The sequence below is a fragment of the Canis lupus genome, chromosome 22 (assembly GCF_003254725.2).
Source record: "Canis lupus dingo isolate Sandy chromosome 22, ASM325472v2, whole genome shotgun sequence".
In the NCBI taxonomy this organism is placed as follows: Eukaryota; Metazoa; Chordata; class Mammalia; order Carnivora; family Canidae; genus Canis; species Canis lupus.
In genome coordinates, this window is record NC_064264.1 from 27184190 (window position 1) to 27200413 (window position 16224).

General features: G+C 35.8%; 1 protein-coding gene across 8 annotated transcripts in view; it reads left to right on the forward strand.

The window, feature by feature from the left end:
* Nucleotides 1-15664, forward strand: part of PIBF1 (progesterone immunomodulatory binding factor 1) — a 190376-nt gene extending 174712 nt beyond the window's left edge. For 5 of the 8 annotated variants that reach the window (XM_025441073.3, XM_025441072.3, XM_025441076.3 and 2 more), the window contains 2 exons: nucleotides 5687-5860; nucleotides 15380-15664. In XM_025441073.3, the coding sequence (XP_025296858.1) occupies nucleotides 5687-5860; nucleotides 15380-15430 (225 nt within the window). In that variant the 3' untranslated portion in view covers nucleotides 15431-15664. Of the gene's footprint in view, nucleotides 1-5686; nucleotides 5861-15379 lie in introns of those variants that run through there. The other 3 variants (XR_007404878.1, XM_049099274.1, XR_003133931.3) reach the window with 2 other exon arrangements.
* Nucleotides 15665-16224: the final 560 nt, after the last annotated feature.

Below are 16224 nucleotides of genomic sequence, written 5' to 3' on the forward strand. Positions count from 1 at the left end.
TACTTTGCATTATACTTGTCAGAGCTATTTTCATCAAGAAATGCCATCTATGTGTCCCCTTGCCAACATCTTTGCAGAGTTTACAACTTTCAGCAATTTATTGGCATCAACTATGCAATACTGTTAAGCAGCTGCTCTGCAGTTGAGCTGTTTTAATATACCACCACTCTATGCAAATAGTTTGTATTCAATGGCCACGATATGTGATTTTGGATTCAAGAGAGCAGTTTATCTGTTTTATAGATATTATTTATGCAGTAACAGTCGTCATCCTTCTCTTCCTCCTCCTCCTGCTCATCATCATCTAGAAGTTTCATAAGAATATCCTTGCCCTTAATTCTTCCATTTTGAGTAGTAATTATTTTACTACAGTGTGGTTTTTATTTTTTTATTTCAGTTTTATCCTAAGTCTCAATTGTATAACCAGATGCAATTCTAGAGCTGTTCATTTTAATGAATGGTTAATTAATTCTTGAAGTTACTATAATTTTTTTATGTATTTGATATCCTGGATTATAACATATATAATATTAGCTTTTTGAAAATCAGTGTAAAAGTGTTAGAATTTATGACTATTATTATAAATCAGACTATGTGTATAGAATACTATTTAAAGATCTCAAACCAGTGGTTAAAGGGAAAGAGGATTAGGGTGTGTCCCTTTTACAGTATTTGAATTTTTACAGTGAACAAGTAATGCTTGTATAATTTGTAAAAATGGGAATTTTAAAAAATATTTTGAGACATTAATGGAGCATTTGCCAAGAATAGGCTAAAACAGCCAAAGTGAAAGACTCCAGATTAGAGCACTCTGCGTTTTGTCATTTTGGAGAAGAGAGCCTGCTTTCTGCATGAGGACCCCTAGAGTGAAGCCACTAAACAGATTTTCTCATCCACATATTCAGAGAGAGTTTTCCGTTGCTTTCTTTCCATAAATGAAACAAAAAACCAAAATAATCTGGTTCTTTGTTCATAAATTGGAACACACACCAAAGACTGTCAAAAATTGGAAGAAAATTAGGACAAAAGAGAAAAAAATCACAGTAAACAGAGAAACTGACCCTGTTCTGCAAAGAAAACAAAAACAAAATTCCATAGCAGAAAAACACAACATATTATAATTCTTTTTTTTCCAGAAAGATTTGAGAAAGTAGTATTTCCATAAAATAAGAAACAACGAGGGGATCCCTGGGTGGCTCAGCGGTTTAGCGCCTGCCTTTGGCCCAGGGCACAATTCTGGAGTCCCGGGATCGAGTCCCACATCAGACTCCCGGCATGCATGGAGCCTGCTTCTCCCTCCTCCTGAATAAATAAATAAATAAATCTTGAAAGAAAAGAAAAGAAAAGAAAAGAAAAGAAAAGAAAAGAAAAGAAAAGAAAAGAAAAGAAAAGAAAGAACAAAAAAACATTAGTGCTATTTTATTTTCAAAAATTGTAGGAGAAGGATGTGAGGAAAAGTCAATGAACTCTCCTAAAACTGAGAAAAAGGTAAAAAGATGGAAACTAACAGAGAAAAACTAAACAATATAGAAGATCATAGAAAGAAAGAAAACAATTACTAAGAAATAAGAATCAGCTTGGCATCATAGTTCTCAGAAATTTGGCTTTAGAAAACAAACTAATACCATCAAAGTCCTGAAGGAAAGCACAATACTTTCTTCCACAATGCCCTCAGAATAATGAAACTTGCCAAGATAAATAATAAAGAAAGTAACCAGGAGAAATTTCAGAATAACAGCTGTGCATCAGTCTTAAAAGCAATCAGTACAAAATTGAACCCAGCTAATAAATAGCATGATTAAGAAGCTAGATAATCTTAAGTGATATGGAAAAAGGCATATATTGTTTCCATCAATGAGGGAAAAAAACTAAAAAGCAAGCACTTTAAGAAGGAGGAAAATCTCTGTAAGAAAATCAGAGTACAAAATAGGAACCCAAATATGATTTGGAACAATAGATGCAATGTAAGAAAAAGAATTCAATTGAACATGATACTTGAAACATTCTTTGAATATCAGAGGTTCCTTTCTTGTGCATCTAATCACACTCTGCAGTGAACAGTATTTGTAAGTCATCAAATACTAGTACAAATAATCCTACTGACCAATCAGAAAAGGACAGTGATAGAACAGAGAAAAGCAGAACCCAAACTAAGGAAATGAAATGCAAAAATGAAGTCCAAACAGTAAGAGTGGAATCTTAAATAGAAGATGGAACCAGCAATCAGGAGCCAGACAAGAACATGGTAAAAACCAAACCAGATCAGGACCAAAACAGAAGATCTCAGGGTGACTTCATCCTACCTAAAGATTCTCTTTTGTAGTGACAAGTTTTCTAGCTCATCTATGCTATGTTGGTTTATTTATTTTTTGTTTTGTCAGTCTGAGAACCATTTATTTGTAATGGTAATACCAATTAGGGCATGACAATTTATGCCAAAAGTGTAGGTGAAAAATCTATTAAAATATTGTTATGGGTAGAAAGACCCAATATCCTAAAAATCAGTTCTAAGTTTTTCTCCTACTTTAATAGAGGTCCACCCCTGTCTCTAAGAGCCAAAAACATACCCGAATCAGTAAACATTTTACAGTGTGACATAGGGTGCATGAATTGACAGACTATTGAAATAGAGTTTGAAAGTCCAGGAATAAATCATATATTTAATGGAAGTTTAGTGCATGATAAAGATAAGCATCTGAAATGGGTGAGTACATAATTTTATCACAGAATACCTATGGGGGAAAGATGTTGAATCCACACCCTTCACCACAAGCCAGGATAAACTTCAAACAGATCAGAGGTCTAACTGAAAAGGAAAAGAAAAAGAAAGCATAAAAGTAACTGGAGGAAAATGGAAGAAGACACGGAGAAGGCTGTAAAATAAAGATTGACATATTCAGCTACATCAGAATCATAAAGTTCTGCATAGCAAAAAAATATATATATATAAACATAGATAAAAGATAAACAGGGGGCGGAAAACTGCCACTCATACTACAAAGGGCTAAAATCTCTAACATATAAAGAGCTCTTTGAAATGTGTAAGAAAACGACCAATCACCCAGGAGAAAAATGGGCCAAGGATATCAAATACCCTTAAGTATATGAAAAGCTGCTCAACCTCACAATAAAAGAAATGCAAAATAAACATACTCACTTATCAAACTGGCAAATAGCCAAAAAGGTAACACAAGCACACATTTTATCAATTAGGAAACTGAATCTCATTGAACCAGAGTAGATTGCCTAAGTTTACAGAGTTAGTAACAGGAGTAGAGGTGTCTTCAACTTCTAACCTAATGCTAAAATAATTCCAGTACATGTCTTTGTTTGGCTGTGTGTTCAGTGCATGATGGGATTGCAGATACTATTTGTTGTTAAAGTAAAATATTCCTTCCCAAAATTTACCATTGATATGAAAGGGATGGATCATTTCTATGACCAAACATAATAAAACTGAACAAAATTTTTCTACATGTTCTTTTAGTATCCATTGTAGCTGTCTTTTTTTAATAGGAATTTTTTAGAACTGTGTTGCTCGTAAAATGTTCTTTACCTAGGTTTCAGAAACGGTGCTAACATTATTGTTTAATACAGTTAGAAGAATGAAAATAGACTGTGACAACAGCCTAAATTAAAGTGATCCTAGTTTGGATGAAGCAAAGATCAAGAATTTCTTGAATAGAGAATAAATCAAAGAATAAATCAAGAATTTCTCTTCTGTCTCCTGACCAGCACCAGGAATGAGCTATTTCCTGTAACTGCTCCTATACCAGCAGTAGAAGGAAGCCAAAGAGAAACAAAATGATGGCCTCCTCCCGGACACTTAGGAGCCAAAACCCTCTGCCTTACTATACCTACAACTTATTCCTGTTTGTTGTGTACATGATTTAGGCACTTAACGTTTTCTCTTCTACCTTTTCAATTATTCCATTTCCTTTTGAAGTCTTTTAAGAAAATGGTAGAGGAAAGAGCCCCAAACTTTTTTAATTGCCTACTAATCACCAGTTAATCTCCTCAGCCTCATTGCCCCACTGGTCCCCTTCCCCAGCAAATATGATCCCCTTTACGTATTAACTGTAGATTAGTAGTAGGTTGTGCTAAAGGTTATTTTTTCCTATTATTGTATCTTCATGCCAAGATACAAAAGTTAAGGCAAGTAAACATGGGTTCTTTCAGATGCAAAGCTTTCTTTTGATAGACCGAGAGCCCTTCATCTTATCTCCCCTTTCCCTTCTTACAATGGTCAGTAGAACAGGAGCTAAAATCTACTATAATACCAGACATGTTTAACACCAAATTGGTGATTATGTACTTCACTACAGAGAACACATAAGCGAAATAACATAATATTGAAAGCAAAAAGATCCCTCAAAAGGCCCAAATGAAAAAAAAAAAAAAAAGGCCCAAATGATGTTATATCAGATTGGCACCGTCTGAAGGTGTACACATTGTCATGGACTTCAGAAAGGAGAAAAAGGGTTCTGGCACCATTTCTTCCAGCTCCTCTCCAAGATTTATTAAAGCTTAGTGGCTTGAACTCAACAGCTCTGTTTTAAAATACCCACTCAAGCTAGATGGTTCTAAATAGAACTCATGACAGCCAGGGGGAAAAAAAAGGCTTGTAGAAACTTGCTCTGACACAGAGATGATGTCTATAAACAGATTAGTAGAAGGGAGCAGAACATCTCTCTGTCACCGTAACTTTTGTCTCTTGGCATGAAAATGAAATCAAATCATAGGGAAAAAATGACTTCCAACATAGCCCACCACTATTCTACAGATAATTAAGGTAATGGAGAGTTTAGTCTGTCCTGTCTCCATTTGCTTGCGTTTGATTCAGTGAATTTAGTAATTAATCATAAATACCCACTAATTAGTGTTAAATGCTAAAGTTTGCACTGTTGGGAGAAATAAAAGACAAAATAGAGTTAGAAGAGGGAATGACTGAAAGTTGTGATCTGAGCCCTTTAACAAGTTCAGCATGATTAATTCTTAGTTGAAACAGTAACTGCTAAAGCAAACTCTAGTTTTCATTTGTAAAAGAATAGTGGTTAAAGAAATCCTGAAATTGTATTAAACTTAAGACTCAAACTGGTGATTAGTAGGCAAGGAAAAAAGTTTGGGGCTCTTTCCCCTACCATCTTCTTAAAAGACTTCAAAAGGAAATGGAATAATTGAAAAGGTAGAAGAGAAACAGTTAAGTGCCTAAATCATCTACACAACAAACAGGTGCAGAGAAACTACGGTGGGTGGAACGGTGGGTGGAACGTAGCTCTGCCAGTGGTTTCCAGATTTGTCTGTTAGAATCTCAAGGAGATCTTTAGAAAATCCCAAAGCCAAGGCCATCTCCCAGCCCAATTACTCACAATCTCTGGGGGTGGGACACAGACATCACTAGTTTTTGAAGTACCACAGGTGATGCCAATATTTAGAAAAATCAAGGATCCATTAGAGTATGGAATGATATATTTATCAGTTACCATACCAAAAATACTGATGATATGAAACTATTATGTGCATTACTTTACATTGACATGTTTCACAGCTTTCCTCATTCATATAGTGTGATTGCTTCAAATGTTTCTTCTATTTCAAGAATAAAAATAAATGCTTTAACATCAATCATTTTTAGTCTGCTTCCTAAAATCATACTTGCCGTTATCTTCTGTTTTTGTATCAACAGGAATTGGCAGCAATGAAACAGATTGTCACCAATATGCGTAGTAAGCGTTCTGAGGACCAGTTACTTCTTACTAAAACAGATGCAAAAAATATGACAGAAAATCATAAATCAAAAACTTTAAATGTGCCAAGAGAACATGAAGACAATATATTTATACCCAAACCAACACTCTTTGTAAGTAAAATCAAAATTAACTTAGAATTTTAATATCTCTGATTTTCATAAATATATTTTACTTAAATTTCTAACCTCTTCTTCATATGGGTTTTGAACTAATTTTCAGTTTCATTAAAGGGCTTTGAGAGATCTATATTAATCTCCAAATATATGTCTTACCGCTGATAATTGGGTTTTATATTTTTAGTGAACATATTGGACTTGCCCAGAAATTAGCCTTAATCTACCATTTACCTCCTCTAATCTTCAGGACTTGTTGTAGGGGAATCAGGGAGACATTTTGTATACTTTTTTAATTTACCCAAGAATAAAAAGATGCAAAATATCTCCTTTGCCCTCTTATTTTTAATTAGTATATTTTGCTCTAAGTAGTTCTTCATAAAATACAAAACCAATCATATTAACATAAACTGAAATGCATTAAGTAGAAACCTACATGTACAGAAATCAAAGGACAAAAAATTAGAAAAATTTGGATTAAAAGTAGAGAAAATACCAAAAATGATGTTTTAGCAAATAAGAATAAAAATTAAAAGGCAACAATCAAAATAGTAATATTATCAAATATTACACTTTAACATGGTTTCCCATGCTTGCTTTAATTTCTCAGAAGATATGTAATTTTTACCATCTGAACAGTGACTCAAAACCAGACAGATTTTCTCTATGAGATTCTGATTTAGTGAGTCCCCAGAATCTTAGTTTTTTAAAACTTCCAAGATGATTATAATAATTGGTCAAGTATGGGAGCTTCTGATCTAAGCTACTTCATTATACATTCAGATAATGCTGCTCAAGATCAATGAAACATGAGATTGCTTGGTGATTACATGGTTCAACATACTTTTTTTAAAAATGACAGAGTTAGAATTTAGATGAAACAAGGGATAATTACTGTAAGGATCCATGTGGCAGTAATGGAGACTGAGCTGACAGAAGAGAGAAAACAGGAAGCCTAGATTGACCAGCCAGGAAACAAGGCAGCTATACGGATTTCCGGATTTCCGCAGCTGTGTCCTGGGATCTTTCCCTCTGGTGGTACACCAGCTTCTCTTTGTTTCTCTCCTAGTTTCTGCTTACTCATAGTTTCCACTTCCTCATCGACTTGCTCTTGGCCCCTTGTCTTGAGACATGTTTCCTTCCCACATCTACTCTCTTATAGTCTAGTTCTTTGTATTTTCCAAAAACAGGAATCTCATTGGTGCAGCTTATTTTTGTTGGGCGATACCCTTTGTGGCAAGACCTGTTAAGGTTATTAGCCAGGCTACTGAAAGGCCACTCAAACTAGTGAGCAGGAATCGCATGGTACCAAATAAAGCTGCCTAGAGCTATTTATTTCAAAGGACCATGGCTCAGACACGGGGCTAAGATTATGGCAGACAATATGATATGTCTATTATGTTAAAATCTATAAGAAGAGAGCAGAGTGAAACCTAGATGTTGATGGGAAAAGTAAGGTCAGATGAAAACCACAAGATAACAGCCAAATACTTAAACGTGTCACATCCTCTGATCTGCTTTTCTGACCCTTCTCCGTTCCAAGCAGTGAGCTGTTCCTTGTGACTCTGAACTCCTATATTTCTAACTTTGGCTGGTAACCTGATTGTGATATCCTGACTGCAGCCAGTATATAATTAACAGTAAAAGTTCTTCAGTACCTCAAAACAAGGTTCTGCAGTGAGAATAAAATTAAGAAGATTCAAAATACAAAGTATCAAGTGGGTGGCTTATATTTCCTTCTTTTTCCATATCTGTGTTTTCTGGGGGGGGGTGGTGTTCTATAATAACCTTATTTTATAATAAGGGAAAATTTTTCAAAAGAGGTATGAGCTCAGCTATACCCTAATGAAAACTGAGAGCTACTACTGAAAACCAGTCAAATCAAGACTATGTGCTAACACAAAATTGTTAGTGTGAATTGACTGAGTAACCGGGAGCAAATCATTGAACACTCTGAGCTGGTTCTAATCTGTAAAACTAGAGGGAGATCATATGAAATGAGGTCTGGACATCTTTTATACTAACATACTATTATTCTTTTCAGGCATTATACTTTTTATAGTTACTGTTCTGATAGTTTCAATTTTTCATAGCAATATTTCCCTTATATCTTTTCAAGATATATTTTCTTATATCTTGTTAATAAGGAATTTATGATGCAAATATTTGAAAATTAGATCTAATTATTTCATAGTCTTACAGTTTTATAACTAAAGTGGAAACATTTCTAATTTGCTTCCAGATCCTTTGGCTGATATTATTTGCTATTGATAGTTTTCCCTGATATCGAATTTAATGCTGGATAGATAGATGGGTATATATTCATATATGCATTGAAAATATGAGGAAAGGCAACCTGGGTGGCTCAGCGGTTTAGCGCCACCTTCGGCCCAGGGCATGATCCTGGAGACTGGGATCGAATCCCACATTGGGCTCCCTGCATGGAGCCTACTTCTCCCTCTGCCTGTGTCTCTACCTCGCTGTCGAATAAATAAATAAAATATTTTTTTAAAAAAAGAAAATACAGGGATCCCTGGGTGGCGCAGCGGTTTGGCGCCTGCCTTTGGCCCAGGGCGCGATCCTGGAGACCCGGGATCGAATCCCACGTCGGGCTCCCGGTGCATGGAGCCTGCTTCTCTCTCTGCCTGTGTCTCTGCCTCTCTCTCTCTCTCTCTCTGTGACTATCATAAATAAATTAAAAAAAAAAAATTAAAAAAAAAAAGAAAATACAAAACTACTTCCAACTGGGCAACAGGGTGGAGGTAGAGCTGTGATGTAGAAGAAAATGAAGCATAAGAGCTTGAGACATTTTCCTTTGTATGCTTTTATATTCATATGAACCTTTTATAAGGCTCATGTGATATTTATATATGAAGAGAACCCCAAGAGGTGCATTTTATAGACACCTTTCTTAAGTTCTGGCCATGGAAATCACAGATATGGCAGTTGTTTTTCAGGCATTAGATGCACTAACAAAGACTAGATTGAACCCCAGAATGTAAGTGCTTTAAGGATAGGAGTGTGTTTCCATTGCCTTGCACAGCTGATAAAGCTGATACTCAATAAATATTTGCTAATTGAGAACTTAAAAAAAAAATGGTTCTGTGCCTTCCTGATTTACTTATCTTCTTAACTGTTAAAACTCTACTGGGTGGAGAACTTGAGTGTTGAACTAAAAGGACCTGGAGAGCTAAAGCAGCAACTCCCAAAGCTATGGTTAGTGCCGGAGACTATGGTTAGTGCCACTTCTGCAACAGGCAGCACCATTTCAGTCCCTTTCATTCATAAAACCCAGCTCATTCCGCTAATCATCATCTTCTCTCTCAAGCTAGCTTTTACCTGTGCTTACCCTTTTCTCTAGCCTTGCCTCTCTCCTCTCTAGGAAGAACTGGAGCTCTTCTAATCTCTTTGGAGCAACTTTCCTTTTTCCTTCCAGAGCAGCATAGTACTAATTTTTGCTAGTATTCTGCTACCATCCTTTTCCAAACCAGTACTTTTGACTCAGGATTCATATCGTTGTCACTATTTTCTCAGTAAAAATGCAGATGTTAGCAATCCTGCTTTAGTCTTTTTGAAACAATGAAAAGCCTCAGGATCCAGGGAGGGCAGGGAACATGATAAAAATAGTAACACTAGTAAATTGTGTATGAAGTTTCCAAATTACAGTGAGTTTATGGTAGGGTTCAGATGGTAACTTAGATTTGTTATCTCAATGACTGGCATCTGTTGGATGGGTAAATTAAGTTTATGTAATTGATACATAAATGGCTATGTGACCACATGACTCTCTGTAGAAGTGATTTAAAAGGCTACATGTGGTCATCTGGAAGACAGCTTTCAAATAAGTACAATTTAGTTCAACAACTTTGTCCTGACTATATGCAGAAACCCTTGCTAAACATTATAGAATATTTGATCATTTTGATATAGATAAAATTGAGTGGACTACTTTAAAGGAAAATAAAGAAAATGCTAAGTGCTATGGAAATTTAAAGAAAGAATAGATACTTTTATGTTGATGCACTCCTGCAGAAAGAACTTGAGGTTGGCCTTGAAGAAGGTCTAAGATTTTGACAGGTGACAAGGAGGTCTAGTTAAAGTGTGAGAAATACCCAAGGCAAAAAAAGTACAGTATTTACAAATTATTTTCTAATTTGTGCTTCTTTCCATTGTTCAATAATAGAATGTCTAATATGCATTTTTTTTATATCTAGACTTTATTCCTCTCTTTCTACATTCTTATCCCTGGCTTCAGTCACTTCATGATCCATTAACACTTTCCTTAGGACAAAAAGGGAGATAAAAGTAGAGAGGATATACCTAGAAGACTCAGATTCATAGAAGCAGAAAATAGAACCGTGGCTGCTAGGAACTGGGGGTGTAGGGAGTCACTGTAATGGAGACAGTTTCAGTTACACAGGGGGAAAGAGCACTGTGGATGGATGGTGGTGATGGTCACACAACAGTGTTGATATACTTAATGCCACTGACCTGTACACTTAATAATGATGGCAAATTTTATATTGTTTATATTTTACCACAATTTAAAAATTACTTTTTCTGAGTAGATAAATTATAAAAACAGCTTTTCTCATTATTCACCACAAATGAATTGAGCAGTTATTTATAAGATAGTAATGTAATGAGTGCAACTGAACGGAGAAAGACAAATGACACAGGATGCCACACTGGTGTAGCATCACTACAGAGTCATATGCTAACTCTGTGCCTCCCAACCTTTTTCAAGACATAACTACATACTTGAGCAACACACTGGGTTAAATGAACTTTGCTGGTAGATTGAAGGGACTCCAGCCATCTCTGGAAACTGAGGGGATCAACAACTCATTATACCTATAACACTTTCTTGTGAATTTGTATGGAAGTTCTGGACTCACTTTTTTTTTTTTTTTTTGGTGGTGAATCTGGATTTATCTCACCAAAGTATGCTCGGACCTCAAGATATCTAGCTACATACATTTACATTTCAAAAAAATAACTTTTCAATTTCTAGCATCATGAGTTCTTTTTTTTTTTAAGATTTTATTTATTTATTCATGAGAAACACAAAGAGGCAGAGACACAGGCAGAGGGAGAAGCAGGCTCCATGCAGGGAGCCCAACATGGGACTCGATCCCGGGGCTGCAGGCAGCGCTAAACCACTGAGCCACCAGGGCTGCCCAGCATCTTGAGTTCTAACTGCAACTTCTTCCTGATATACATAATTAGAAATAAATAATTTCTTTGTGAGCATGCAAGTAGGAAAGTGAAGGTCAAATAATAGGGGACAATCTCTCATTCAGTCGATAGGAAAGCCAAGTAAGCTATCCTAGACTCACTTAAGTTGGGCCCTGCCTGTGAAGCTGTGAAGACTCTGTAAATATTATATTCTGTGATTCCCAGCTTATATCTTTTTTGGAAAACAAAGTCATTATATCTAGTAGAGATCATCTTTCTTTTCTTTAGAAAAGTGACACTTTTCTGGTGATTGAATACTAATATATTCTTAATTTCTAGCTCTTTTTCTAGATTCCAGGAATAATCCACCAGGCTTATTCTATCTGCATTATCATCATTCTTTCTCATTTTAACATACTTTCTCAATATGTTAGAACCCCCAAATAATATATGAATGTTTTAGTTGACTGCTTCTCCATGACACAAAAGTGCCTATCTTATCAGTTATTTATCTCCAGAATCACATGTAACCTGGTAGATTAGTCCTGGTAGGATTCCAGTTAATCCTGTCATTTGTTTTCTACCACAGCTCTCTGAGTTCCTCCCTAAATCTGGAGTGCAGCTCTCTTAGGGTTTGTTAACACTCATCTAATAATTCAAAGTTTTCACTAATTTGTACTATTTCTTTATAAAACCACAAACAGGGGATCCCTGGGTGGCGCAGCGGTTTGGCGCCTGCCTTTGGCCCAGGGCGCGATCCTGAAGACCGGGGATCGAGTCCCACGTCGGGCTCCCGGTGCATGGAGCCTGCTTCTCCCTCTGCCTATGTCTCTGCCTCTCTCTCTCTCTCTCTCTCTGTGTGACTATCATAAATAAATTATATATATATATATATAACCACAAACACAATTAATCTAAGCCATCACATAAAAAATAAAGCTATGTGCCATATGTACATATAAAAAAGATTTCATGTAATGGAACCTATGAAAGATCAAATATCTCAAAAGTCAGTTTATGAAGTGGAAAAGCGGCTAATCCCTGGAAAGAGGTACACTTGATTGTGGCAAATCTACTTCATTAACACATCTGATAAAAAAATGTATTGGTGGGGAGGGGAGGGAGGAGAGGTGGTCTGCTTTGGACAAAACACAGTAAAAGGAGTCAGGAAGAATTGCCACTGAAATTCTTGTACTGTCCTTTTTTGAGTCTTAAGATTTCTTTTTAATATCAAAAGTTTTATTCAGGGATCCCTGGGTGGCGCAGAGGTTTGGCGCCTGCCTTTGGCTCAGGGCGTGATCCTGGAGACCCGGGATCGAATCCCACGTCGGGCTCCTGGTGCATGGAACCTGCTTCTCCCTCTGCCTGTGTCTCTGCCTCTCTTTCTCTCTCTGTGACTATCATAAATAAATAAAAATTTTAAAAAAAGGGTCATGTCCCCATTAAAAAAAAAAAAAAAGTTTTATTCATCATCTTCCCATGTACACAGAGCAGTAATATTTTTTGTATCAGTTGATTGAAAAAACAGAGATGTACAAATTCTCTACCCTTTGCTATAAGCTCGAGGATCTATAGCTTGGTCTGCAGAAGGTGCTTTCAGATTTTTTTGCCCAGGAGCTACAGTTAAAAAAACCAGCTCACCTTGTGACCTAGTGATGATCATACTTTCTCAAAACAGAGTTTACTCCAGCTATAGCAGATACTCTGGCATTTTCTATTCTAGTCTGTTGACTTTTTTCTTCTCAAGTCCAGTCTTCACCCATTAAATTGATTTTCTTACCTATGGGTGGGGACCTACAGTTTCTTTTTTTTTTCCTCCAGTTTTATCGAGATATAATTGAAGAGGCCTACAGTTTCAAAAACACTGGCATAGGTGTGCTACTGAGACTGATTGTGTCAGCCTTAGACTTTTCCAGTCACTCAAAACTTCTCCATCTCTTTATATAAGAACAATGCAATTTTTCAGTTTTACTGTGACTTATGATCTAGAACTATTTTAAAAAACGAAAGAAAAGAAAGAAAGAAAGAAAGAAAGAAAGAAAGAAAGAAAGAAAGAAAGAAAGGGAAAGAGGAAGGAAGGAAGGAAGGAAGGAAGGAAGGAAGGAAGGAAGGAAGGAAGGAAGGAAGGAAGGAAAAGAAAAAAGAGTACTGGTAAAACTAGCAGGCATTTATGGCCAAATGACAATTATTTTTTTTGTTTGTTTTGTTTTGTTTTGTTTTGTTTTGTTTTGTTTTGTTTGTTGGCCAAATGACAATTATATGTCTTATTACCAATTAATAGCATTCTGATTTGTACCCTGGTATCTTTTGGATTTAGCTAGCCTCTGCCACTTATTTTTTAAGAATTATGTATACATCCTTGCACATGTGCTTGCACGCACACACACACAGACTGGGGAAGGGAAAGAGGGAGAGAGAATGCCAAGCAGATTCCTTGCTGAGCACAGGGCCAACTCTGGACTCTGGGGTCCATCCCACGACCTTGAGATCACGACCCCATCCAAAATCATAAGTCAGATGCTCAAATGACTGAGCCACCCTAGGCATCCTGCCACTTTTTTTTTTTTTAAGTCATCTCCACACCCAACATGGAGCTCAAACTCACAACCCAGGATCAAGAGTCGCATGCTCTACCATCTAAGCTAGCCAGGTGCCCCAGCCTCTGTCACTTTTCAGTTAATTTTCTTAGCAGACAGCACCTGACCTTCTCTATGATTTCCTGATTTTGCCATGGAAGCTTCTTTGACCTTTTTTTTGCATTTTTATTCTTTTTTTAAGTAGGCTCACATCACTGAGATAAAGAGTTGCATGCTCTACTGACTGAGCCAGCCAGGAGCCTCTCTTTTACCTTTAATACTAAGGACTTTGAACTTTCTTTTAAAGAAGGAAATACTGAGGTGTTTTAATACAGATTTGCATTTTAGAAAGATAAGCTTGGGAGAACTGTGGATGAATAATTAAACAGAATAGGAGAGCCAGATCAGAATTAGGAAGGTCTTACAGAAACAATGAAGGCCCCGTGGGGTCGAGATAGGAACAAAATGAGTTAAAAAGATATTTCAATAAAATCTAAGTTTTAGACTGTCTAGAATGGATGTAGTAGGTGAAAAGAAGAAATCTAGGATGAAGAAGAATCAGATATTTCTGGTTTGACTGAGTAAAGTATGATACTATTCACTAAGACAGAGACTATGGAGGATTGGGAGAGTTCATTCTGACCTACTGAATTTCAGTCACCTCTGGAGGCCCTCCTGTGAAAGTATCTATAGCTCAAGTTAGAGCCATAGTGTAAAGATTAAAGTGGAGGAGAATCTACCAGCTTATTTAGTGGTAATTGAAGCTGGCCAAAGCATAAATAAGGTCAAGAGGAGCTGATCGTTGATATCACTTCCAACAGTTTGTATGTCAACTAGGGACTATAAAACAATATAGAAATTACAAGTTATCATACTCCTCTATATGCTTACACATATGTGTATATATTTAGGAATAGGGTCCTTCATAGTTTGAAGCAGATCTAAGTAGGAAAGAAACTGCATATTTAATTTATTGTAATATATTGTATAAAATAGGACATTTTGGTCAGAATCAGTGCCTTATATATGGAGTTCTGAGTGCTTTATTCTGTAATAGTCCACCTCCCCTGCTTTTTTGTTACTACTCTGAAGAGCAAGGCTCATTTTAGATTGAAACAATTAGGGCAGCCCCGGTGGCCCAGTGGTTTAGCACCATCTTCGGCCCAAGGCATGGTGATCCTGGAGACCCGGGATTGAGTCCCAAGTCAGGCTTCTCCCTCTGCCTGTGTCTAAGCGCCTCTCTCTCTCTGTGTCTCTCATGAATAAATAAATAAAATCTTAAAAAAAAAAAAGAAACAATTGAATAGTAAAGCTAAGAAGTACTCTGACAAATAGCAATTCAGAAGCTCAAAGTACAGTGATTTGAATCTAATAATTCTTCAGAAAATACCCATTGTGTGAATAAATATCCATATATAGACAGATAAGAGAAATGAAAAGAGCCACGTCCTAGATTTTTTTATAATTCTCTTTGAAAATAAAATCAATTCATAAATACTTATGTCTGTACAATATGTTAAATATAGGCTTTGAGCCAGAAAACACAGATGTACATTTTTTCTACACACATACCAGGAGGGAGATTATTTCTGACAAAAGACAGAACCTTTGCCCTTAAGTATTTTTCTGAATTAAGAAAAGCACTTATTTACTGTAATTTTACATGCAGAGCCTCAATATTATATAGGTACTTAGTTCTCTGAATTGCATCTCTTATTTTACTTGATTTTTATATTTTTTTCTTTTTTCTTTTTTTTAACAGACCAAAAAAGAAGCACCTGAGTGGTCTAAGAAACAAAAGATGAAGACCTAGTGTTTGGACTGATTTGCTACACCATTATTTACTCCCAGAGTTCTTTCTTTGATGAACAAAAAGTTTATCATAATCATGTACTTGGCATTTTTTTAAATAACTAAAGTTTATTTTAACAATGTTAAATTAACAGATTTCAGCATAAGAATCAAAATGTATGAAATGCAAACAATAGTATGCTTTGTATTAGGTTTTATTTTTTGTTACAAAATAAATATATACTCATGATTTAAATTTTAGAGCTTTCATCATTCTCAAATTATGAAAATAATATTTTAAAATATTTGGCTAAATATTGTTAGATTGGTGAGTATATTTTCTACTATATAAATACCAGGTTTAAATGTCATAACAGAAATACCAAGACACTGTAGATTTTTTTTAATTAAGAATCAACTGTGAAATCTACTAAAAGACACTATAAATGCCCAGTAATGGTGATCAGATATCACATATTTAGGTGGATATGAATTACTGGTTATTTCTTTGGCTTCTGTTTTTCCCTATATTTCATATGATCGTTAATAAAATATCGTAGAAAATCTGTTATTTCATTGGTCAAGGAAAAATTTGGGGGAAGGTCTCTCCTTACATTGATCAAAACAATGCTGATTGGACCAAATTTCTAGTCAGTGAGGTAAAAAAGAGTAGCGTGTCTTTTTCTCAACATAAAATTAACATTCCATTTCTCATTCAAGAGATAAAACTTAAAGAAGAGTGGGAAGAAGGGAAATAGAGAAAGAAAAGAAAAGAAAGTTTTATATATCAGGTTTTCTCAACCACTATTAAACTTA